The sequence below is a fragment of the Suricata suricatta genome, chromosome 12, assembly GCF_006229205.1.
Source record: "Suricata suricatta isolate VVHF042 chromosome 12, meerkat_22Aug2017_6uvM2_HiC, whole genome shotgun sequence".
NCBI lineage: Eukaryota > Metazoa > Chordata > Mammalia > Carnivora > Herpestidae > Suricata > Suricata suricatta.
Genome location: NC_043711.1, coordinates 78,181,075 through 78,207,989, shown reverse-complemented (window position 1 = coordinate 78,207,989; position 26,915 = coordinate 78,181,075). Strand labels below are relative to the sequence as shown.

Below are 26,915 nucleotides of genomic sequence, written 5' to 3'. Positions count from 1 at the left end.
GCATTTAGAGTATCTTTGAAAATAACCAATTACAGGGTCGGCCAAGGACCCCCACGCGGGGTGAGTACCTGGTTAATCTAGTATTAAACAACAGGTAACTGTCTATAGTTTCCATCTACAGACCTCACCCGTAGGAATGTGGAAGGTGGTGGCTGGCCTTTTCTGATTGGGTGTTACAAAGGTGGTTCTTCTTGTTTTGGGCAATATGTAACTGCCTGATAGTTTCGGGGAAACTGAAACTTAGGCCTTCAAGGTCAGAGGGGAAACTTAAAGCCTGTCATAGAGTCAGTTTTGTTCAGACCTGTGTCCTTTCACACAGGGCCGGGCTTGAGATGGTGCCCCATGAATATCTTTCAGGCCTCCTCCCTCCCCAACCCCACTCCCCCAACTTCTGTTTTCAGCTCAGCCCTTCTCCCGTTTCCACACAAAAGGCCGGCATACCAAGCATTGTGTGAGCCTCCCGTCTCTACTGTAGTCTTTTTTTTTTTTAATGTTTTATTTTACTTTTGAGACAAGGAGAGACAGAGCATGAGAGGGGGAGGGACAAAGAGAGAGAAAGGGACACAAAGAATCTGAAGCAGGCTCCAGGCTCTGAGCGCTCAGCACAGAGCCCGATGCGGGGTTCAAACCCACAAACGTGAGATCATGACCTGAGCTGAAGTCGGAGGCTTAACCGACTGAGCCACCCAGGCACTCCTCTGCTGTAGTCTTGAGATAAGGCCAGGAGTCGCTTTGTTTAACTGGTTTTCTACTAAAAAAAAGAAAAAGAAAAAGAAAAAAAATCCCGTCCAGTATTACCATTTCCCCCATGTTCCCCTTGGTTTTTCTGCCACAGAGCTGAGGGATCATTCCCCTTCTTCGTCCCTCTTCGTAAAGCCATGGTCTCCCGCTCCTGTCACACCAGAGTTTCCAATCTGTCGACTGTATTGCCCTTTATTATGTAGAAGAGTTTGGCCACTGTCTTTGGACACGGTGGGCCTCACTGTTTGCCCCCAGGAGGCATAAGTAGGGAAGCTGCCGGACTAAACCCGGCGCAGACCCTGAGGGAGTTCTGGTAAACCGAGCACACTCTGCCCACGGCAGGCAAATTGCTACCTGGTGAAGTGTCTCTCGGTGCTGCCTCCGGGCCAGTGTGGACCAACAGAACTTTGGGGGATGATGGGAACGCCCTAAATCAGCACCTTTACTGCAGCCGCTAGCCATCCGTGGCTAGGAAGCCCTGGAAAAGCAGTTAGTGTGACCAAGGAACTGAATTTTTTGTTTTATTTTCATTTATTTAAGTGAAATCATCCCGTGTGGCCGGTGGCTACCATTTGGGTGACAGGTACAGGCCTAGGCAGTGGCCGTCTTCCTTCTCGGCCCCTTTTTCTGAGTCCCTTCTCCTTGGTCCCTCAGGGCCAGCTGCTCCTTCCTGTCCGGGGGCGCAGAACAGCCATCTGTCACTCTAACACAGCCTCATCCCCACTCAGGTGTCACCTGAAGGCATCTTTTATTAACAGCGGAAAAAGAGCAACCGAGGTGCTCGTGGAAATGAGATCTCCAGCGGGCTGGGAGTCTCGGGGACTGTGAACATTCCTGAAGGCCACTCGGCCACCAGAGGAGAAGCCTGACGTCTCCTCCCGCCGGAGGGCAGAGCTCTGGCCCCGGTATAGGTGGGAAGCGGCTAAGGCCTGGGAAACCAAACAGACCCCTGCACCTGTCACTGGGGCAGGTCTCCTCAGCCAACACTGGCCTCTGCCCTTCACGATTCCCTCCTTCCTCCTCCCTCTCCCAAGACTCCTCATCCCAGACTCAGGTCTAAGGCTGGAAAGCATCCGGGTCTCCAGTCAGGCTGGTGCCTCTACCCAGAAGAGATTTGCTTTCTGCCTGCCCACCTGGCCAATTCCTACAGACCCTGTAAGACTCTGGCCCCGCGTGCCCTCTGCAGGGAGGCCCCCACTCCCCTCTCCACATTCAGGCTGCATTATCTACTGCTGCTCAGATCCCCAAGGCGCCGTGTCCTCAACTGCATGCTCTTGTCTGTAGAGCCATGTCTCATACACCTTTCAGCGTTCTTTCTTTTGGCCGCCACTCGCTGAGTGCTCCCTGGGTAGCAGATGCTATTCTGAATCCTGTTATGTGTAACAACTCCTTTATGCCTTGTAACCACCCTGTGATATAGGGACCATTAATATTGTCCCCATTTTACCAGTGAGCAAACTGAGACACAGAGCCATCCAGCAATTTGCCCAAGCTTTACAAGGCGAGTTAAGTGGCCTGGCCAGCGTTTGAATTCAAGAATCCTGGCTCCAGTACCTACATTCTTAATCTGTTTTGTTTGTTTATTTGTTCTATTTTAGAAAGAGAGAGCAAGCAGGGGAGGGGCAGAGAGAGAGGGAGACAGAGGATCCGAAGCAGGCTCCACGCTCTCAGCACAGAGCCCACTGCAGGCCTCAAACTCAGAACCGTGAAGTCATGACCTGAGCCAAAGTCGGACGGAGGCTTAACTGACTGAGCCACCCAGGCACCCCACCTACACTCTTAATTTGTAATATTTGCCTAGGGTTCCTAAACATTCTAGAATGCATCCCTTTGCCTCCTCTATGATTTCCTTTTCGGGCTGTGAGGTCTTCCATTGCGAATAGCATTCCCAGACTACATCTTTTTCTTAGAAGCAATGGTGTGGGGACCCCAGTGTCTGGCCCACTCAGGCAGCTGGTTGACCCGGGCATAGTTGTTGTGACATTCGAAGCGGGATGGCGATGCATGAAGAACATCAGCGGTGAGCTGGGGCCAGGCTGTGTTCACATGTCTGCTGCATCCGGGTAGCTTTGGCTGCTGTTCGGTACCTCTCAGGATGATTTTCTTCCCTGTAACCCTCTGAGTCTCACTTTCCTCATTGCGAAATAGGAATAACAATTAATATCTACCTTGCAGAGTTGTTTTGACAAATTCAAAAACATTAGGTGTCCAGCACATAGCATGGACATATATTAAAGCTCGGACATCTTTTGTGCCAAACACTGTGAGATGAGGAGGGGGAACACAGATGAATCAGAAAAGACATTACTAACGGGCATCATTAACAACACAAGATGGGCCGTGATGTTGGCAAGAGTTCCTAGAGCCTATGAGTCAGGGATGTTTGCTTTAACCATAGACTTAATCTGGTGTGTCCCTCTGCTTTGTCAGAATTCTGCCTGATACCTTAGAAAATTACCCAAACTACTTGCTTTCTTTAGAGAAATCTGAAGAATTCCACTTCCAGGAAGCCTGGGTAGGCATACTTTTCCCTATTCTTCCTGCTAAGTACAACTAAGACCCTGGACATTATCTGCAAAGCAAACATAAGAAGACTCAGAAAGGTAGAGAGAAGAAGACAGTCTGGTTAAAGACCTGAGGACCAAAGCATTGATAGGGCATTGAGTTTTAGGGGTTTCTTCTTGTCTTATATTTCCTAGACTGAATATGGGAGAAGCCAGCAACCCAGAAACATGGACAAACTCAGACAAAAAAACACCTCAAGAAAAATCTGTTCTCTCTAGCCAAAGGGCCAGGAGAGGGATGGTCTGGCAAGACAGAAAACTCTTAGTAACAACCCTACTCCCACTCCAGCCAAGTCCCACGTACAGAACAGCAACCCCATCCCTGCCCCTGGCAGCAAAAGCCAAGTGGGGAAGCCTAGATGTCCTCCCTTGGCAGGTATAAATGGTGTCCTCAATGCCCCCACCGTTGATTTGGGGTATTAGAGAAGGCTGAGTGGGGAACAGGGACTTTCATCCCCACTGGGCAGTAATGAAGTAATGAACCCTCCCTGTCCCTCTGGTGCCATGAAGCCACATGAGGAGCCTGGACTTTCTCCACCACCTGACAGTAAGAAGACATTCCTCCTAGGCAGGATGTTATGAGTAAAACCTGCTTGGGCACCTGAATTCCCATTCCTGCTTAGCAGTGATGAAGAGTTCCTACCCAGCCCCAGGTGCCAAAGCAGGCCAAGGGAAGAACATGGACTGGACTCCTAGGCTGGAAGTACCCAGACAGCATCCTTTTCACCCACTGGAGCAGTGTCAGAGGATGTCTGCTAAAACAGAAGATTTAACAAGACCCAGAGTCTTGTTATTAAATAATATCCGAGGTGTCCAGGCTTCAGCTGAAAATCCCTCATCATACCAAGAACCAGGAAGATCTCAAGCTGATTGATAAGAGACAACTAAAGATGCTAACACCAAGATGATATAGACATTAGAATTCCCTGGCAGGGGCACCTGGGTGGCTCAGTCGGTTGAGTCTCCGGCTTCTGCTCAGGTCAGATCTCACATTCGTGGGTTCGAGCCCTGCGTCAGGCTCTGTGCTGACAGCTAGCTCAGAGCCTGGAGCCTGCTTCTGGTTCTGTGTCTCCCTCTCTCTCTGCCCCTCCCCCTCTCATGCTCTGTCTCTCTCTGTATCAAAAATAAATAAAACATTAAAAAAATTAAAAAAAAAAGAATTCCCTGGCAAAGATTTTAAAGACACCATCACAAAAGTGCTTCACTGAGCAATATGAACATATAAAACTAACGAAGAAATAGGAAGTCTAAGAAATAGAAGATAAAAAGAACAATGAAATTTTTTAGACTATTTAATATTTATTTCTTTTTGAGAGACAGAGAGAGACAGAGTGCAAGCAGGGGAGGAGGAGCAGAGAGAGAGGGAGACACAGAATCCAAAGGAGGTTCTAGGCTCCAAGCTGTCAGCACAGAGCCTGAGGCAGGGCTCAAGTTCATGAACCATGAGATCATGACCTGAGCCGAAGTCAGATGCTTAACTGACTGAGCCACCCAGGTGCCCACAACTAGAAATTTTAGAAGTAAAAAATACAATAACTAAATTTTTCTAAGGCAATGTGCTTCTTTTTTTTTAATTATTTTTTTGTTTTGTTTTGTTTTGTTTTGTTTATTTTTGAGAGAGAAAGAGAGAAAGTGTGAGCAGGAGGAGGGTCAGAGAGAGGCAGACACAGAATCCGAAGACAGGCTCCAGGCTCTGAGCTGTCAGCACCAAGCCCGACATGGGGCTCAAACCCACAAACCATGAGATCATGACCTGAGCCAAAGTCAGATGCTTAACTAACTGAGCCACCCAGGAGCCCCAATAACTAAAAACTTTAAAAATGAATGAGTGGGCCCAACAGCAGAATGGAGAGAGCAAAGAATCAAGGAAATTGAAAGTAAAACAAGGGAAATTACCCAAATTGAACAATAGAGAGAAAAGTGGAACAAAAAGTGAGCAGAACCTCAGGGATGTGTGAGACTATAATAAATGTTTTAACATTACTGTCTCTTCCAAATCCCTCACCCTGAATATGAGAGGGTAGGGGAGAGAAATCCCAGAAAACAGGAGAAAGGGAGTGGGGTTGAAAAAGTCTTCAAACAAATAATGTCCCAAAATTTCTCAAACTTGGCAAAACTTATAAGTTCAAGAAAGCTAAAGAAACCCCCTACAGGATACAGGTCAAGATACATCATAGTCAAACTTCTTACAAGCGGTCAGAATATTTACAAGCAGTCAGAAAGAAAGAATGCATTGCCTATCGGGGTAAACAATTAGAATGACAGAAAAAATTGTTATTTGTAACCCTGGAGGACAGAGGAAGGTAGCACAAAAAATTTTCAAGTGCTAAATGAAAAGAATTCTATACCCAGCAAAATATCCTTTAAGAATAAAGAAATCAAGACATTCTCAGGTAAAGAAAACCTAAAAGAATTTGTTACCAGCAGACTACCCTAAAATAATGGCTAAAGTAAATTCTCTAAACAAAAGAGAAATGATAAAATAAGAAATCTTCAAACATCAGGAAGGAAGAACATGATCAGAGCAAAAATATTAGAAGCTGTCACAGATTTTCCTTCCTCCTCTTAAGTATTTAAAATTATATTTGACAGTTGAAAAATTATAACACCATCTAATGTGGTTCTCAATGAATGTAGAGGAAATATTTAAGACAATTATTAATGAGAGGATAAAGGAACATACAGAGAAGTAATACTTCTACACTTTACCTAACAAAATGTCAGCACCAGTAGACTTTGATAAGATCTATATATGTACGTGTGTGTATATATACATATGTATGTGTGTGTGTGTGTGTGTGTGTGTGTATATATATGAGTGTGTCCACACACACACCTTACATTATATACTATATTACATGGCAATATATAGTCATAATTACATTATTTGGTAATATATAGTAATACTTAGAGCAACTACTGAAAAGGCCATACAAAGAGATAACACTAAAAAGCATGATAGATAAACAAAATGGAATCCTAAAAAATGTTCAGGTAACCTGAAGGGAAAAAAAAACAAATGAAAAACCAAGAGAACAAACAGAAAACAAAAAAATACAATGGCAGGTTTAAACCCTAACATATCAACAATTACATTAAAGGTAAGTGGCCTAAACATATCAATTAAAAGACAGATTGGCAGAGTAATTTTAAAAATGACTTAACTGCATACAGTCCGAGTCCATAAACTCACTCTAAATATGATGACATATGTAGGTTAAGAGTACAAAGATGGTAAAAAGACATATACCACGCAAGTTTTAACCAAAATAAAGTAGGAGAAGAGGCTATGTAAATATCAAATAAATTTGACTTCAGAGTAAAGAAAATCGACAGGGACAGAAAGGAACATTATAGAATGATAAAAGGGTCAATCCACCAAGAAGAGAACATAACAAACCTAAAAGTATAAGCACCAAAGGTAGCAGTGGTTTGGGTTCTACAATATATTATCTGGGGATGTATAATAAATTACCCCAAAATTTAGTAGTTTAAAACAATAATAAACATTTACCATCTTCTATGGGTCAGAAATTCAGGAGCAGCTTGCCTGAGCAGTTCTGACTTGGAGTCTCATAAGGTTGGGTTAAGATGTTGGACAGGGCTGCAGTCATGTGAAGGCTTGACTGGGGCTGGTGAATCTACTTCCAGGGTGGCTCATTCATGTGGATGGCAAGTTGGCGCTGGTTGTTAAAAAAAAAAAAAAGAAAGAAAGAAAGAAAGGCCTCAGTTTCCCTTTTTAGGCTACTTGAGTACCCTCATAACATGGCAGCTGGCTTCCCTCAGAAGAGGATGTATCGAGGAGGAAGTCCCAATACCCTTTATGTCCTCATCTCAGAAGTCATTAACTGTCACTTCTACCACTTTCTAGTCATTGGAAACAAGTCACTAAGTCTGGTCCACATTCAAGGGGAGGAGAGTTTGGATTACCATTTTATTTTATTTTTAATTTTTTATTATTTTAGAGAGAGAGAGCAAGGGAGAGGGAGGGAGAGATACTCTTTGCAGAGCCTGGAACAGGTCGATCCCACAACCCTGGAATCTTGACCTAAACTGAAATGAAGAGTCAGACGCTCAACCAACTGAGCCACCCAGGCACCCCTGGTTCTCCATTTTAAAGGGAAGAATAATAATTTGGCAGCATATTTTTAAACCACTTCTGGAAGCCAGGTCTGCTCAGTTAGCCCTCCCTGCCCTCAGGTTGGTTCAGTGAGGTCTCTAGAGCAGAGACCTCACCTGACTGATCAGAATTTCCGCTTAGCGTGAGCTCAGCATTTATTTGACCTTTGTCTCCACAACTGAAAACGGCAATTGCTTGGGGACAAAGAGACACCAAACCAGCATGGCCCAGACCACCTTTAACCTCTCCACACCTCCAGCCCCTAACCACCTCCTTTTGACCTTCGACTGCATCCTTCTATTTCCAGGCGTCTTCTAAGACATCAGGCTGGCTGATACTCTCTCCCAATGTCCTGCAAGGGACAGCAAAGCTCTGTGAGGATGTCATCAAACACAGAGCTGCCCTGTGTCTAGTTTTACCTCTGCATCTATAAATTAAGTGTGATTTTGAATATGAGCTCCTTCATCAGGGAAGGGTTTTTGGAGGTGTATAATGTCTCTGAGAAATGCCTTGGGTCAACTTCAGAGTGTTTTCCACTGTGGAAGGCCACGTCTCTGAGCCCCTTGTCCCGGCACCTGGGGGAGCGGAGGGTTCCTCACCCCAGCAGAATCTTTTCAGCTGCCCACCCCAGAAACTTCTGCTTTTTGGAAGGGGGAGGGGTGACTGCCTGCTGAATGAAGTCACATTGGGAGCATTCACACCTCTGATTCTCACATCTTTATCCCCATTTCTAGATGAAAAGTGCCACTCTGGGAGGCACAGAATCCTGCCTGGAGCTCCACTCTGGTACTGAAAACCCCACAAAATACACCTCTTTCCCTCCCAGCAGCAATCACTACCCCCACCCCCACCCGCAGCTCTGTTTTCCAAGACCATGTTATTTTGGACCATGTTTGGACCATGTTATTTCCAAGGAGGGTCCTCCAGGAGGCTAACATGAAGGGACTCTGAGGTCTGTGGTGTGACTGCACCTGAAAACCCTTTCCTCATAACTTCCTCCTCTGCCGAGTGTTGGAAGGGCCCGCGGGGCTCAGCATCACTTCCAGGAGCGCTCCAGACCCGTGAAACTTCCTCAAAACAAACAGGTCCCTCCCCTCTTGCCTTTTCACTACATTTCCCACACAGCGTCTAAGGGGAGGAAAAAGAGAGGCGAGTTCGTGCGAAGTTCCTGTTTCAGAGGGTGCTTGGGGACAAGGAGGACACAGAAGCACCTTACAGAAGTAAGACTTGCAACTATTAGGAAGGGCAGGGCAGGAGCGAGTGGTTTCCATAAACCAAATGCTCTCTGGTAAGGAAGACCATGAGAGCCTGGTGTACCAGACTTTGCTGCAAAAAGTTAGTTGTTACTATTTATATCCCTTTATGGAACCCAGGAAACTTGCTGTGTCCATCAGCCTTCTTAAACTAGGTGGGTTCTTTACTGCAAACGTCCCTCCGAGTTTGCACCCAGCGCTGGGCAGGGACCTCTGTTCTCCTGGGTGCCCTCTGAGGGTCTAGACACAGAGTCTGGACATCAAGAAGAGAAGCAGTTGCCACCGGGCTCAATGGCTCAGGCACAAGAGCTGGCTCTTACTTTTTGAGAATTCTCATTTGAAGTTCCCAAACCTTAAAGGCTGGCACAGTTTTTAAAAATTTTTAACGCTTATTTATTATTGAGAGAAGAGACACAGAGTGTGAGCAGGGGAAGGGTAGATAGAGAGGGAGGCACAGAATCCGAAGCAGGCTCCAGGCTCTGAACTGTCAGCACAGAGCCCGACTTGGGGCTCGAACTCACGAACTGTGAGATCATGACCTGAGCTGAGGTCGGACCCTTAACTGACTAAGCAACCCAGGCGCCCCATGGCTGGCACATTTAAAGTCACAAATTCCAAGTGCTTATAAGCCTCTTGCTCGGTGTAAGATACACGAAGAGAACAGAAATACACATTTTATGAAAACATTTTCTGTGTGTTGTGGCTATGTTGGTAGCCCCAGACATGTCCTGCCTAGGGGGCCACAGGAAGCTGATGTCATTTCAGAACCTGAATCCTACACAGACCAGGTTTTGACTCCGGGGCTTAGGAGCTAAGCAGTCAGTCTCATTAATTTGAGACATCGGAAAAAATAAAAACCAGCTTCAGGACTGACCTGGGGTTAGAATGTGACTTTGACTCTTGTCATCTGCCTATACCTGCGCTGTGGAGGTTGGGTAGAGATTCTTCCGGCCACCCTGAGATGGACTTCCTTTCTCAATTGCTTGTGTGGGTCTATCCATCGGCAGCTGACAAACTGGCTCCCTAGGGGGTGGGATAGAGGGGGCCTGATTTGTAGTCTTTGCTGATTCCGTGGTCTAAATACTCCTGCTGTGGCCAATTTCAAGCTACCTCCAGTTTAACAGCTGGTTGGTCAAGTTCCTGAATATTTAACAGTCGGGTCTCAGGAGCCAGTTCTGACTAGCACACCACCCAGAATACTTAACAAACTGATCTGTGTGTTTCGCGTCCAACCTTCCCTGTATATTCACTCTCTCATTCAACATTCATGCAGTCCACAAACGTCTAATGAATGCTGTATGCGTTTCCTTTCTCTTTGTTGAAGCATAGTTGACATGCAATACTCTGTTAGTTTCAGGTGTACCGCGTAGGGACCCGACATTCATATACATTACGAAATGCTCACCACGGTAAGTCCACCTACCATCTGTCACCATACGGATGCATTACAATACTATTGACTATATCCCCTAGGCTGCACTTTCCATCCCTGTGATTTACTTATTTTATAACTGGAATCTTTTACCTCTTAATCCCCTTCATCTGTTTTGCTGTATTTGTTTCTATTGCTGCCGCAACACATTACCACAAGCATAACCATTTTAAGACCACGCTCATCCATTTGTTCACAGGGCTGCTGGCCAGAAGTCCGGCATGGCGTGGCTGGATTCTCTGCTCAGGGTCTCACCAGGCTAAAATCAAAGTTGTATCAAGGCTGAGGTGCCCATATGGGGCTAGAGGTCCTCTTCCAAGCTCGTTGGCTTTTGGTGGAATTCACTTCCTTCTCTTGCTTTCCATGTGGCATCCTCTGTAGAGGGGCCCCAGCAACTGAGGGTCAAGAATTCTCTTAATTCTAATTTCTCTGACTTCCCCTTCTGCCACATCTCTCTGATTCTTCTGCCTTCTGTGTTTAAGGGCTCATGTGCTCATTCTGTGCCCTTCCAGAGAATCCAGAATAATCTCCCTATTTTATTTATTTATTTTTAATGTTTATTTATTTTTGAGAGAGAGAGACAGAGACAGAGAGACAGAGTGCTAGTGGGGGAGAGACAGAGAGAGAGGTTAGACACAGAATCTGAAGCAGGCCCCAGGCTCTGAACTGTCAACACAGAGCCTAACGCGGGGCTCAAACCCACATTCCGTGAGATCATGACCTGAGCCAAAGTTGGAAGCTCAACCAACTGAGCCACCAGGTGCCCCGAATCTCCCTATTTTAAATTAGGAATCTTAATTACATCAGCAAAGTCCCTTTTGCTATTCATGGATGTACCACCAGCGGGCAAAGGTCATGGGAGCCAAAATTCTGCTTACAGGTGCCTACCATGTACTCAGCACCATTCTTAGCATTTGGGAAACTTCGTGAAAGAAACAGACAAATGCCCTACCTTCATGGACCTTATAGTCTAACTCAGGGTGTAAAAACATCTAAGGCTTCCAGCCACATATACAGTCTCAGAGTTCAGATTTCTTTTAGTTTGGGCTTCATTGAAGTTCTGCCTCTACCCTCATCCCCCTTTTTTTCCCTAACCAGGGAGGCCCAAGAGTTTGTGGAGAAGTATGAAGGAGCCTTAGGAAAGGGGAAAGGCAAGCGACTCTACGCCTACAGGATGCTGATGGCTAAGGTGGGTGGTACAGAGCCAGTGAACCTGGGGGAGGACTCACTCAGCCTCTGAACCTGGGTGACATGACAGGGACCTGCCCAGCCTCTGCATTTGTGTCCAGCTTCCCCCAAAATCATCAGCGTGAGTTCTAGCCGACCATCCAATTTGTCCGGGAGAGAAAACCAACTGTTTCCTGTCAATTTCTCTACACATATCTGTGAGGGCTTCAGTGTATCTGAGACTTGTTTCCTCTCCAATGAGGAACTAAGCTCACAAAATTGATGAGGTTGAAACCACTGGGACATATTTTCCAAGCCCCAAGTCAGGACACTTCGTTTGATAAATCATCCATTTTTATGCAACACCTTGAACGTTTTTTCCTGTATCCCCTGTTCATGGGTGTGTTTGAGTTTTTACTTTTTCTCGGGGCCATTTTGGTATTTCATATTCTTCCCAAAACTCGATATTTCATTAAGACCTTCGTATGTATCACCAGACGGCTGCAGATGGTGGTCCCATTCTGTGTATGTTGGCTTTGAGTCATTTTGATTCCTAATATTCTTTTTTCTCCTTTTTCTTAAAAATTTTTAGGTTTATTTATTTGTTTTGAGAGAGATAGACAGACAGAGAGACAGAGAGGCAGAGAGAAAGAATCTTAAGCAGGTTCTGCACGGTTAGGGTAGAGCCCAAGGCAGGGCTTGAACTCACAAACCACGAGATCATGACCTGAGCTGTTTTTTCTCCTTTTTCAATTTTACTTACCTGATAGCTGTCTTTGGACCATTTTAGTAATTTGATCTAGAGACTATTTACCACTTAGTAACTGCACACTTAGGTCTTTTTGCTCCCGAGCTGAGCAATGTGCTCTTCAAATACATTTTTGCTAAATGATTCTGTTTAATCGTGTTTCCCTACAAATAGTTCTAGTTCCTTCCTTAGGAAAAGGATGGCTGCCCATCCTCCATCTGTGTTTACCTTCGCTCATTGTTTTAAATTCTTTGCTTCCTCTCTTTGCATTCTCAGAAATTTCTCAGGCTTATTCTCAATAGCATTGAATCCATTTTCTTATGTTTCAGTTATAGGTTTTATTACACATAATGTTTATTCTCCTTTGATTATTGGGCTTTTAGTTACCTTGTAATCCTTCCATGCTTCCCTTACATTCTTTTTAAAAACTTAAAGTGTTATATTCTTTACTTAGAAACCATATTTCTTGTATCCTATTGTGAACACAGACTCATTTGTCAAAAGTTAGTTATGTAGCCTGGAGGAAATGCTTTTCAAAAATCACAGAGAGGGGAGCCTGAGTGACTCAGTCAGTTAAGCATCCAACTTCAGCTCAGGTCATGATCTCACAGTTGGTGAGTTCAAGCCCCGCATCGGGCTCTGTGCTGACAGCTCAGAGCCTGGAGCCTGCTTCAGATTCCCTGTCTCCCTCTCAGCCCCTTACAGGCTCATGCTCTGTTTCTGTCTCCTTCAAAAATAAGTAAACATTAAAAAAATTTTTTTTAATTACAAAGAGGTGTACCCCCTTTCCCTTGTTCTGCAGTGCTATTTCTCAGGCCTCGCTGGCTGTTTTAATCATTCAGACCTGGATTTCATGCACAGACAGAATAGATGGCTTGGCCGTGTCTTGTTTGCCCGCTGTCTGAAAGCCTGTTTCTATACACAGCTGGAGACCAGTGCAACCTCATCCCCCAGGCCTGGGAGAGAAGCTACCACCTCACCGGGCTCCGAGAAAGGGAGCTGCGGTCTCTCCATGTCTCATCCCAGTTTTCTGATTCTCTAAACCAATGAGGGAGGGAAAAGAGCTTCACTGCAGAACTTCCCCAGAGGCCTTCTCGGCCTCTCTCCCAGAGCCGAGATGCCCACAGCCTTGAGGGGCTGTCGTCTGGTTGCTGAGTGATCAACTCACTGGCAGGCCGCCCTCAGGGGCCCCCATGCGGCAGGTCTGTTACCCGTGTTGGCCCTCAGCCTTGCAAGCCTGTGCCGATTTTATCAGCACCCGGACAGGGGATATAACTCTCGGGGGAGGACTCCCATTCATACAGCTTCTGAGACCGATAGATAAAACCAGGTGGCGGATTAGAAGTTTACAAGGAGAAACAACCAAGGACAGAACTGGAAAGGTGAAGTCCACATCAGCAGTGCCATTTATTTTTGAGAGTAGAGTTAGTTACGCAGGTGGCTAAACCGTAATCCCAATTCCAATCTATTAATTGACAGTGACAAAACACTGCCTTCGAAACCGAAATCCTCACAGGTGATGGGCAATGCTTTCCTCAGAAACAGACTTATGTAGAAAGCCAAATAAGCCAAAGATTAATTTTCTTAATGTTTATTTATGTTTGAGAGAGAGAGTAAGGCAGGGGAGGGGCAGAGAGAGGGAGACAGAGGATCCAGAGAAGGGTCTATGCTGGCAGCAGAGAGCCCGACGCAAGGCTTGAACTCATGAACTGCAAGATCATGACCTGTGCTGAAGTCAGAGACTTAATCAGCTGAGCCACCCAGGTGCCCCAAGCCAAAGATGAATTTTGGATGTGGAATCAGAGCTAGGGAAGACAGATAAAGCCTTGGGACTGGAGTGCCCAGTGTCCACCATCTGCTATCCCCTTCCTGTTGTAGGGATATCTTTGCCATTGTTCTCAACCAGGCTTTTGCTTACAGATCCTCTTTATTACATCTGTGACCACCACCCTCTTCCACAGGTGGCTTCCTTCCTTATAGAGCAGTCACCCCATTGGGTTATGGTCAAAGCCTGCAGAAACTCATCTGATTCCTTCCAATAAATTTCCCTTTGGCTCCTTTAGTGAATTTACATGGGAAAATTCGTTTCCTTCATGAACGTGTTCTGAGAAGATCTTTATAATAATGGAAACTGATCTTAGGGTCTTCTCCCTCCTACCTCCTTTTCTGCTGTTTTCTAGGAGTTGTTATTTCTGTTGTTGTTCAATTCCAAATGGATCCTTCTCCAGGGAGTGGGGCTGTTGGAGAGCAGCCCCTTGAGAGTTAACAGATTTTCACCCAACCAGCAGCTAGACAGCTACTCAGGTTTCTGTCTAGTAGGAATTCTGAGTGTTGAAGCCGGAAAGAAAATGCCTCTCTAACTCCTTTCAGAAAAAAAAACAAAACATGAACAAAGAAACAGGCTGTTGTTTCACCAGGAGAAGAATGGAAGCCATGGTTGGAGGCTCTAACAATTGTACCAGCACTGCATTTGAGCGACACTTCCTATCAGATTTAGACACTTGAGTGTCAAATGCGAGTTTGAGAATTACGAGACTTCTTTCTTCCCTTCAATTTTTGTTTTAAGATAAAAAAAAAAAGGGGGTGCCTGAGTGGTTCAGTCAGTTGAGCATCCAGCTTCGGCTCAGGTCATGATCTCACTGTTCATGGGTTCGAGCCCCGCGTCAGGGTCTGTGCTGACAGCTAGCTCAGAGCCTGGAGCCTGTCTTCGGATTCTGTGTCTCCATCTCTCTCTGACCCTCCCCTGCTCATGCTGTCTCTCTCTCTCTCTCTCAAAAACATATAAAACATTTAAAAAAAATTTTTAAGTTGTATCAGAGGCTGCTAACCCAATTTGATTCCCCCAAACCGGACATCACATACAGAATTCCTAAATTCATATATATGCTGTCCAAACTTGACATTTTATCAGTGCCACAGACAAACACAGGCATTATGCTGTCCTGCTTTCTCTCACACTTCACTCCTGACTTCAGTGGGGATGTGTCAGCATCAATGTGTCCCTCCAGGCCCCCACGCGAGATGTTAATGAACTGAGTGTGTTACCTGTCTAATTTCAGAAGTGGGTCAAGTTTAAGAGAGACTTTGATAATTTCAAGACTCAATGTATACCCTGGGAAATGAAGATCAAGGACATTGAAAGTGAGTATTTTGGTGTCAGTGTTTGTAGCTTGTTTGCTAGAATTTTCCAAGGGCTTGCATTGTGTTCATGGCCAACTGATCAGATCATTTCATAGGTTCCATTATATTGAAAAACGAATGGGCTTTGAACTAGTCAGACCAAGATTTAAACTGTGTTTCTTCCCTTTCTGATCATGGGAGTTCAGGTAGAGTGGTTAATCTCACAGAGCCTCAGGTTATTTACCTGGAAAAAGAAAATGGAGATCAGAACATCTGTTCACAGCTCATGTGAAAACGGAATCCATCACACACACAAAGTGCTCAGTGGTGCTAACGTCCTCCTTCTGAGCGCTCAGATCCTACCATCTTCTCTCTCCCCAGGTCACTTTGGTTCCTCAGTGGCTTCATATTTCATCTTTCTCCGGTGGATGTATGGAGTCAACCTTGTCCTTTTTGGCTTAATATTTGGTCTCGTTATAATCCCAGAGGTAAGACAAGAGTTACCTGTATTAATCAAATACTCTCTGTTTTACAAAGAATCAGTCATTCATTTTAAATTCAATACTCCCATCAACTGCCCAGATAGTTCAGGACAAAGAATGGAACCAGATAGTTCTTTTTTTTTTAATGTTTTATTTATTTTTGAGATAGGCACCCCTGAACCAAATAGTTCTGTTCCTAAATTAAGAAGTGGGCCCTACACTTTTCTATCTTTTGTTTTATTTTAAGAGCAGTGGAGGGGTGACTGGGTGGCTCAGGCAGTTGGGCATCCGACTTCAGCTCATGTCATGATCTCAGGGTCTATGGGTTTGAGCCCCGCATTGGGCTCTGTGCTGACAGCTCAGAGTCTGGAGCCTGCTTTGAATTCTGTGTCTCCCTCTCTCTCAGCCCCTCCCCTGCTCACTCTCTGTCTCTCTCTCTCAAAAATAAAATAAAGACAAAAAAATTATTTAAAAAAATTTTTTAATTTAAAAAAAGCTAAAAAAAGATCAGTGGAGAATTAATATCTTAATACGTTTTTTTTCTTTTAGTCTGAAAAAAAAAGAGAGTGTATTCTATCATAATTGGTTACAAAAAAAAAACCCCACAAACAATAAAAACCACAACAGAAAAACGAACCCTCACGAGGCGCCTGGGTGGCTCATTCAGTTGAGCATCTGACTCTTGATTTCAGCTCAGGTCATGATCTCACAGTTTGTGGGTTCAAGCCCCATATCAGGCTCTGTGCTGAAAGTGAGGAGCCTGCCTAGGATTCTCTCTGCCCCTCCCCCACTCATGTACACTCTCTAAATAAATAATGAAATAAACTTTAAAAACAAAACAAAACTCTCACATTTAAATAGCACTCCTTCCTTCTCCCAGATATAACCTAATTGCAGATGTAAATACATCCTTACCTATAGATGAGTAATGGAGAGACAGAAAAGGAATAAGCAAGTTATGTAAAGTCACACAGTAAGTTTGTAGTGAATGAGATTCCAGGTCTCCAGAGTGTTGCCCTGGAATCTTTTCCAAGGGAAATTTAACAAATTAGAAGATTTCTGGGGCACCTGGGTGGCTTAGTCGGTTAAGCAGGCGACTTCAGCTCAGGTCAGGATCTCCCAGTTCGTGGGTTTGAGCCCTGCCATCAGATTCTGTGCTGACAGCTCAGAGCCTGGAGCATGTTTCAGATTCTGTGTCTCCCTCTCTCTCTGCCCCTTCCCCACTCATGCTCTGTCTCTCTCTGTCTCAAAATAAATAAATAAATAAACAAACTAAAAAAAAAGAAGATTTCTGTGAGGAATACCATCAAGCATTACAGCACCAATATATGACTGAATAAACAGGATGACTTATTCTTGGAAGGGAAACAATATCGTTAAGAAAGTCAATTCTTCCTAAACAAATAACCATACAGTTATATATACATATGTCATATACATATAACCCAGAAACAGTTGCAGGGAAATAGACGAATATCCAACCATCATTATCTTTGGGATGTGGAGGTGATAGGGAGTTTTTTTTAACGCTCTCCTGCACTTTTTCACATTTTCTACAATGAGTAGGTGATAGTTCTAAAACCAGAGAAGTGATTAATGTTATCTATGGGAGAAAATGCATATGTCCTGCTCTGAGAAGGGAACTATTCAACCCCAAATATGAATGTCTCCATGTGTTTGTATCTTCTTCCCCCCTCATCATGTCGTTCTGTCCCTTCACAAGGTACTAATGGGCGTGCCCTATGGAAGCATTCCCAGAAAGACAGTGCCTCGGGCTGAGGAGGAAAAAGCCATGGATTTCTCTGTCCTTTGGGATTTTGAGGTACCATCGCCACTAAGCCAGTGCACCTCTATTATGTGATTGTGAGTCTTAAAGATTGCGTGGATAGGTGTGAAATATTGCATTTAATCATTGGAAAACCAGTGCTTTCCTCAAATGGGATCCCCCACTTTCCAAATGAGCTAGCCAACCATGCCCCCCTAAGTCCCCTTCCTGGGTCCTTTCTCCAGCCACACACGGCCCCCTTCTGTCTACCAGATCCACGTAAGTGATCTTACAGGATAGTTTTCTCTCCCTGCACCCACATTAAGACTCCAGGGCTCTTGCCAGTTCAGCCATTGCCAAGCTTCACATGGTGTCTTCAACTGAATCCTACCTGTTCGTCAAATTCAATGCCTCTCCAGCCAAAGCCATGTCGCTTTTTCCCTTCTCCTTTGTTGGAACCACCATCCATCCAAACATCAGGGTGTGAAACCTGAAGGTCATCCTACACTTCTCCATCTTCCTCACCCCCCCAACCAATCAACCACTAAATCTGAGCCTTTCTACTAAACCTTTCTTGATTCCATCCCCCTTTCCCCATCCCTCTTGGCTCTTCTTCGAATAATGTCACCACAGTATCAGGACCATGTCAGAATCTTCTGCCTCTACTCCCTGCTTTGACTTGGCTCTTTTTTTTTATGCTTTTTATTTATTTTTTGAGAGACAGAGCCAGTGCGAGCAGGGGAGGGTCAGAGAGAGAGGGAGATACAGAATCTGAAGACAGGCTCCAGGCTCTGAGCTAGCTGTCAGCACAGAGCCCGACGCGGGGCTCGAACCACGAACTGTGAGATCATGACCTGAGCTGAAGCCAGACGCTTAACTGACTGAGCCACCCAGGTGCCCCTGACTTGGCTCTTAAAATCTCCACTCCCTCTGCTGCCAGAGTGATCTTTCTGAAATGCAAACCTGACCCTGTCACTTCCCTACCTCAGATATCCATCTATTCTTGCTCCCAAATGGAATAAAATCCAGTGTTTTGAATCAGCTTTCTGAAAGAACGGCTCACCATCTGGCCACTCCCTCCCTCTCCAGCTCCATTTCTGTCTCAGACCTCATTCTTTAGGTTCCTGTATTTGTCAAGTTTAGGGGACGTCCCTGAACTCATCACATACCAGTGCCTCCCTGCCTTTGCTTGGGACACTGCCTGGAGCACCCTTCCCTCTTTTTGAGTCCCCTCTGGGGGGTGTGGTCTGGAGCTCCAGGGAGTGCCCGAGACTGGGAGGCCTGGCTGGGATGGTTCAGGCAACAGGTCACAGCTGCTGCCATCCTTCACGCTCCTAGGCAGGTTCGAGACCTCTCAGGTATATGTGGAAGTGAGTTGGAGTATTTTTCTAAGACATTTGGAGTGTGTTCCAAATAATTACTACACACTAAGTATTATATACTACTACTACTGTGTACTACCCTAAGGATTTTCTTTATTCTTTTTTTCCCTTTATTTTTGAGAAAAAAGAGAGAGAAAGAGATTGAGCACACGCAGGGAAGGGGCAAAGAGAGGGAGACAGAGGATCCAAAATAGGCTCCATGCTGTGAGTGCAGAACCCAATGCATGGCTCAAACTCATGAACTACTCATGAACCATGAGATCACCCCGTGAGTCAAAATTAAGAGTCATCCACTTAAGTGACTGGGCCACTCAGGCACCCCTATTTTTTTAAGTTTACTTATTTATTTGGAGAGAGAGAGTGTGTGTATGCTCACACACAGGTGGGGGGAGGGGCAGAGAGAGAATCCCAAGCAGCTCTACACCACGCACGGCTCAAATTCATGAATGCAAGATAACCCGAGCCAAAGTCAAATGCTCAGACGCTTAGACTGAGCCACCCAGGTGCCCCTCCTTCGTTCTTTACTTCACTCAAGGACTCCTATGGAAATACCCTATGTGCCCAAAACAAACTGAATTTATTCAACAGTAATCCTTTGTTTGGTTGTCATTGTTGTTACCAATGGTAAACTTTTTCTTTTACTTTTTTTTTTTTAAAGGATTTTTTTAAAAAAGTAATCTCTACACCCAATGTGGGGCTCAAACTCACAACCCCACCAACTGAGTGCCCCTAAAATTTTATTACTCATGCTAAAATTAAAGTTTTGGGAAAACTTCAATCCATCACCATAACAGTGGCAGCTTCTCAGTGGTTAAATCTTTTCTTGATGAGATCAATGAAGATATTAACAATGTGAATTTTCAAGCACTGTGTAAGAAGCACATCAACATTTGGCAGATTTATATAACTCAGAGAACCCTTCTTTTCCATGTGACAAGTCCATGATGTTACAGAATTATGTGTGGGTAAAAGATAGTACAAGATAGAACAATTAAGCTTTAAAAACTTTACATCTTGAGATGATTTTTAGAAATCTTGGAATAATTTGAGGCTTAACAAAGAGTCGCATAAATAGTACAGAGTTCCCAAGTACCCTTCACCCAGCTTCACTTTATGAGCACGTCTTATACACCCACAGCACAATATCAAAACTAAGAAATTAATCTTGGTACAGTAGTAACCGAAGCATGTCATTTATTTGGATTTCACCAATTTTTCACTAATATTCCTTTTCTATTCCAGGACCCAATTCAAAATCTCATATTGTATTTGTCATGTCTCCTTAGACTCTTCCAAATCTATGACAGTTCTCTGGCTTTCAGTGACCTTGATACTTTTGAAGGGTACTGGTCAGTTGTTTTGGAGAACATTCCTCAATTTGGATATCTGTTCTCTCATGATTGTAATGAGGTTATACATTATGGGGAAGGCTAGCACAGAGATAATAGGCCCTCCTCAGCGGGTCAAATTGGGGTTACATTATACTGATCTGTGTTATTACTGGTGATGTTAACAGTGGCCACTTGGTTAAAGTAGTGTCTGCCAGAATTCTCTGGTCTAAAGGTAGTATTTATCCCTTTTTAATTACTCAGTATTTTGGGGAGTGCAATGGATTTTAATATAACAAGACATGAAAAGTTAATTATGTGATTCAGATTCCACATTACAACTAACATATAAGATGACTATTGATTGAATTTAGGTATCATATCAAAGAAGAAACAACCTAGGGGCATCTAGGTGGCTCAATTAAGTGTCTGACTTCTGCTTAGGTCAGGATCTCATGGTTTGTGAGTTCAAGCCCCGCATCAGGCTCTGTACTGACAGCTCAGAGCCTGGAGTCTGCTTCAGATTCTGTGTCTCCCTCTCTCTCTGCCCTTCCCCTGTTCACTCTCTGTCTATCTGTCTCTGTCTCAAAAATAAATAAACATTTGAGGCACCTGGGTGGCCCAGTCGGTTAAGCATCCGACTTGGGCTCAGGTCATGATCTCACAGTTTGTGAGTTTGAGCCCACACTGAGCTCTGTGCTGAGAGCTGGAAGCCTGGAGCCTGCCTTAGATTCTGTGTCTCCTTCTCTTTGCCCCTCCCCTGTTCACACTCTGCCTCTCTCTCAAAAATAAACATTAAAAAAAATTTTAAAGAAGCAAACTTAAATTTTATGTTTTATTTGTTTTTGAGAGAGAGAGATAGTGTGAGCAGGGGACGGTCAGAGACAGGGGGAGACACAGAATTCAAACACAGGCTCCAGGCTCTGACCTAGCTGTCAGCACAGAGCCCGATGCAGGGCTCGAACCCGCGAACCGCGAGATCGTGACGTGAGCCGAAGCTAGATGCTCAACCGACCGAGCCACCAGGTGCCCCAAAAAGAAGCAACCTTAAGTATATGAAAAGACTGTTGAGATTTGCCTCCCTTTTCCAGCTACATGTCTATGTGAGGCCAGAACTCCCTGCTTTACCTTCAGCAAAGATGTCTTCTTTGTGCCAAAATTGAAAGCTGATATTACAAATAAAAAGTGTACTGATTATATGTAAGACCAAATTATACCTAAAAACCAAACCAAACCAAGAACTGAAGTTCAGGGCCACCTGGGCGGGTCAGTCAGTTGAGAGTCCCACTCTTGATTTTGGTTGAGGTCACGCTCCCAGGGTCGTGGGATCAAGGCCCATGTTGGGCTCCACGCTGAGCATGGAGGCTGCTTGAGATTCTCTCTCTCTTTCCTGCCTCCTCCCCTGCTTGTGCACACTCCTCTTTCTCTTTAAAAAAATAAAATTAAAATAAATGGGCTCCTGAGGGGTTCAGTCGGCTAAGTGCCTGACTTTTGATTTTGGCTCAGGTCATGATCTCACAGTTCGCGAGTTTGAGCCCGACGTTGGGCTCTGTGCTGACAACACAGAGCTTGCTTGGGATCCTCTCTCTCCCTCTCGCTCTGCCCCTCCCCCTACTTACACTTGCACTCTCGCACTCTCTCTCTCTCTCTCTCTCTCTAAAATAAATAAATAAATTTTAAAATAAATAGGTAAGTAAACTTAAAAAAAAAAAAAAAAGCCAGAGGGGCACCTGGGTGGCTCAGTTGGTTAAGTGGCCGGCTTCGGCTCAGGTCGTGATCTCACAGTTCATGAGTTCGAACCCTGGGTCGGCTCTGTGCTGACAGCTCAGAGCCTGGAGCCGGCTTCACATTCTGTGTCTCCTTCTCTCTCTGCCCCTCCCCCGCTCATGCTCTGTCTCTCAAAAATAAATAAACATTAAAAAAAAATTTAAAGCAAGAATCCTGGAGAAAAATGAAAATGGACTTGAGGTTCAGATTTGACTGTGAGCCTTACACTGTATAGTTTTCTTTGTAAGTTTTGCTCTGAGAAAGCTCACAGATGCCCACCTACTTCCAGAGTGTTAAATTAAGCCCCTGGAACTGTGGGGGGAAAATATTTAGAGGTCTATGTGCATGTATGTGCGTGCGCGCGCGCACACACACACACATCCCCTCATCCCTAATTGTATCTGGGATGTTAGCAGCGCTCTCCTCTTTTATCCTCCTCGTCCTGTATCCGTGTGCGTTCTGTATAACAGAGAATAAAGAGAACCAAAGAGAGACACGGAGGCATGGATAGACTTGGGAGCAACTGGGGGAAGTTAAAGGAAGAACAGAGACGCCCACAATTCTTCCTTTCTCCTCACAGACTCCCATTAACCCCCTGAGAAAGAAATCCCTGGTAGAGTGAAAGTGTCTGATAACTATCTGCCCTACGCTTACAAACCCAGAGCGTCGGGTCTGCCGTCCCGCAGGGCTACATCAAGTATTCCGCGCTCTTCTACGGCTACTACAACAACCAGAGGACCATCGGGTGGCTGCGGTACAGGCTGCCCATGGCTTACTTTATGGTGGGGGTCAGCGTGTTCGGCTATAGCCTGATTATCGTCATTAGATCGTAAGTATGACCATCTCTTTTACAGACTTTTCATTCCCTTCACCCAAACATCCCACGCCTATGGCCACTCTGTGCCTGCTTACCTTCTTGTAGGAATTTAGAGACAAAATAAGGAAACAAAGAAAGCATATATGGATTGTCATATGTGGTATAAAAGGCATAAACAGGGTAATAGGGGAAGTTTGGGGAAATGGGATAGAAACATCTTTACATGATGCTGAGAATTGCCAACCACACTGGAAGTCTAGGGGACAGCATTTTATGCAAAGGAAGAGCATGTGCAAAGGGCCTGAGGCAGCAAATATCCCAGTGAGTTTTAAAACCTGTCAGAAGGCCAGTGTGTCTTGAGAAGGACCCGGTACCTGATAAGGTCAGACCGGAGACGTCTTCGAGGTCTTTTTTTGCTTTCCCCAGACCTCAGCTTCCTCAGAAAACCTCTTCTGCTCCTCTGTAACTCTAGCTTGCATGTGTGTACTGAGCCCTTCACTTATAAAGATACCAACAAAAAGACCAAAGGCACGTATGTGGTATGATTAGTGACGGTGCCTTCTCTAGCCCCAACGCTACCTGACTCCGTGGTCAGAAAGGCGTCTTAATATGTCTGTGCCTCTTCATTTATGTTCTCTGAAGAAAAACGTTGGCCCATGAATTGCCTCCTTCTAAGCCGGGGGACCCCAAGCAGCACAGGCTGGTGCAGGGTGGGGGGCATCGTCTCCTGCATGAACCCAACTCTCAGGGCCCACCCGCCCTTCAGCGGGGCCACCAGGGGTCACTCCTCGCAGAAGAGTACTAGTAGATGTGTCTGCAGGAGAGGACCAGAGCGCTCTCGGAGCCTGGGTACAGCCTCTAAGGGGCAGTGTGTGGGCTTCCGCCACATCATCTCGGGGAAATGCTGCCGTTCACAAGGGCCTGCCCCGCGCATGACAGTTACCACCCGCTGACAGGTAGCTGTCCAGCCAGCGCTATTGGGCCGAAGCGAAAAGCAAGGAGATAGGCTTGGCCCTCATGTAGTTACATTTTTTCCCTATTATTATCTCAAATAAGTATAGGGCTATGGAATGTTTCCCTGATGAACCAAAAAGCTAACTAAGCCCCTGGAATAGCAAGTCCTAAATGCCAACAACATGAGACAGAGAGGCACAACTTCTCCCCCCGCCCCCCCCCCAATATTATACCTGATAGAGGATCTGCTCGGAAGTCTGACTCCCGCAGGGCTGCACTCCAGGGTGCACAAAGCAAGTATGAAGATGGGTAGGATAACGGGGATGCGTATCGAGGCAGGCGTGAGGTACTTTCAACCCAGTTTGCTTAAGAAGGATGTACATGTTACCCAGTTACAGTAACAACTACCTCGGGGCTTACTGTCCTATCAGAAAAAAATATATGTTTTCTGTTCAAGAACTCAGGTGAGGGACGCCTGGGTGGCTCAGTCAGTTAAGCGGCCGACTTGGTTCAGGTCATGATCTCGTGGTTTGTGAGTTTGAGCCCCGCATGAGGCTCTATGTTGTCAGCACAGAGCCTGTTTTAGGTCCTCTGCTTCCTACTCTTTCTGCGCCTCTCTCTCTCTCCAAAATAAACAAACATTAAAAATATTTCAAAAAGAAAACAGGTAAATCAGAAGGAGATGTTCCTATTTGAGAATAGCGTCCCCGGGGCGCCTGGGTGGCTCAGTCGGTTAAGCCTCCAGCTTTGGCTCAGTCAGATCTCACGTTCGTGGGTTCGAGCCCCGCGTCAGGCTCCGTGCTGACAGCTAGCTCAGAGCCTGGAGCCTGCTTCCGGTTCTGTGTCTCCTTCTCTGGCCGCCCCTCCTCTTCTCATGCTCTGTCTCTCTCTGTATAAAAATAAATAAAACATTAAAAAAAAAGAAAGAGAGAATAGTGTCCCCCATAATGAGTTTTCAAACAACATTGGCGAATGAGTCAGGCCACAGGAAGTCAGATGTCAGGATAGAAAACATGGTTAAGTGTCTTATCCTGCAGGTTCATTGTCCAGCAGACACCGTGTGTGCTTGCAGGTGACTCTGAACCTGGGGGGAAGACACCCTGGCTATCATGAGTCCAGTTCACATCATCTTGGCTCTTTCCCCTCCTTGGATGTCTGCCACCTGTGCCCCAGACCAGCTGAGGCCCAAGGTTCCCTGGGCAGTCATAACAGCGGTGGTGTGCACCCTACAGGATGGCCAGCAATACCCAGGGCAGCACGAGCGAGGGGGAGAACGCTAACTTCACATTCAGCTTCAAGATGTTCACCAGCTGGGATTACCTGATAGGGAATTCGGAGACAGCCGACAACAAGTGTGCCTCCATCACCACCAGCTTCAAGGTAGGCGCCAGGGTAGTTCCCACTTCCTGGGGGAACTTCGCGTCCCTCTGGTCACTAGGAGACTTCACCCAGCTGGGGCCTGGTAGACAAGACCCCCCAATAATTTGTGGTAAGAGCTCTATTAGGAGTGTGTGCCCAGCTCTCAAGCCTTCCAGAAAGAATGCTCAGGACTGGCATCCACCGTCTGTTTGCTAATGTGGCAGAGAATCGTGGAACCTGGTCCTACCATGTCCTCATGGACCTGTTTTCTCCCAGAGAAAGTAGAAGGACTCACCAGGGGCTGTAGTTTTCAAACTTTTATGCGTGTTGGGATCACCTCAGCAGCTTTAATAATCTTTTGGACCCAAACCCCCAGAGATTCTGGTGTAATTCTGGTGTAATTAGAAAACCCAGAAAAGGTAGAGAACCCTCGCTTGCGGGTGTGGGAGTCAATTAAATGTGCATTGATTTGTCACAAAAGATACATGATTTGGCCGACACATCTCTATTCATTTCATAAAATAGAAGCAGACCTAAGGGTAAGCAAATGAACAGAGGCAGAAGCTGGTATGCCGATGCCCTGTGCATCTGATTTTTTCCTCCATGACTATAAAAACCATTCAGAGTTCTTAATAGTTCAACATTTCTCCCATATGGCCAGTCAGACTTTCTTTCCTCACGACCTACCAAAGGTCAGATTTAGAACCTTAGTGTGCTTAGGTTGTCTTGTCTTCTTCCCTCCCCTCTCTCCTGGCCCTTCCTGGCAGGAGAAGTAGGCTGCTGCCCACTCACCATTGCCTACAGATGGCGGGTACACCCACCAGGGGCAGAGCGTGGGCTCAGCAGCTCGCTACACAGCTTTCATGAGCCCACAGTCTTGCCAGCTTGGCAGTGGGAAGCTCAGGGAGCTGACTGGGTTCTCCCCTCTTCTCCTTCTCCCAGCATGGGGAGCCCACTGACAGAGCATCCCCGGGCAGGAAAGGGATCAATGAGGCCTTTGCCTCTTCCTCCAGGCCTACCCAAGAAAGACAAAGAAGGACATGCCTATGAAGCACTTTAAACATCTGGGCAGGTGAAAGCTGCTTCTCTGAGTCTATTAAAACCAGAGATAATACCCTTACATAACCGAGCACATGTGCCAACAGCATGAGCTAAGATATATTAACTGTTTGATAAATTAGTTAAATCTGAACCTGAATATAGTAACTGTTTGCTTATTGGAAACATCTCTTTCCAGATACTTTGGAAACTTGAGAGACCTTATTTACCATCTTTGGTCTGCCATATACTGCCATCTTGTGTCGTCATAGAGAATTACTGAAGCAGTAGACAAAGTTTATAATAAAAAATCTACTGTATTTTTGTATACTAACAGCAAAACAATTATAAAACATTTTTAATTCCATTTACAATAAAATTATATGAATTACATACAATTCTTAGGAATAGAGTTAATAACAACAAATGTACAAGACGGCTACACCAAAAAATATGAGATTTCTGAAAGAAATTTAAAAACCCTAAATAAACAGATATACCATGTTCATCGATTAGAACAGGGATCAGAATACTATGGCCCAGGGGCAAATCGGCCTGCTGTCCATTTCTGTATATAATATTTTATTAAAACAAGCCACGCCTATTTATTTCCATATTGTCAAAGGTTGTTTTCATGCTGCTATGGCAAAGCTGAGTAGTTCTGAGAGAGACCACATGATTTGCAGAGCCCAAACTATATACCATGTGACTCTTAGTAGAAAATGTTTGCTGGCCCCTGGATTAGAAGACTCAATATTCTTTAATATTTCATTTTAATCTGTTTGATCTATAATTTTAAAATGATCCCAGTCAGACAGTTGCTGAAATCTTTCCAGGCCTTAGCATCTGTGTTATGGGTAATAATATAAATTACTCCA

At 45.1% G+C, this 26,915-nt stretch overlaps 1 protein-coding gene across 1 annotated transcript in view; it reads left to right on the top strand.

The window, feature by feature from the left end:
• TMC2 (transmembrane channel like 2) overlaps window positions 1–26,915 on the top strand; it is a 69,079-nt gene that overhangs the window by 14,753 nt on the left and 27,411 nt on the right. The window contains exons 5-10 of the mRNA XM_029917921.1: window positions 11,209–11,299; window positions 15,085–15,166; window positions 15,527–15,633; window positions 17,351–17,449; window positions 22,556–22,698; window positions 24,873–25,020. Coding sequence (XP_029773781.1) covers window positions 11,209–11,299; window positions 15,085–15,166; window positions 15,527–15,633; window positions 17,351–17,449; window positions 22,556–22,698; window positions 24,873–25,020 — 670 coding nt within the window. The remainder of the gene's footprint in view (window positions 1–11,208; window positions 11,300–15,084; window positions 15,167–15,526; window positions 15,634–17,350; window positions 17,450–22,555; window positions 22,699–24,872; window positions 25,021–26,915) is intronic.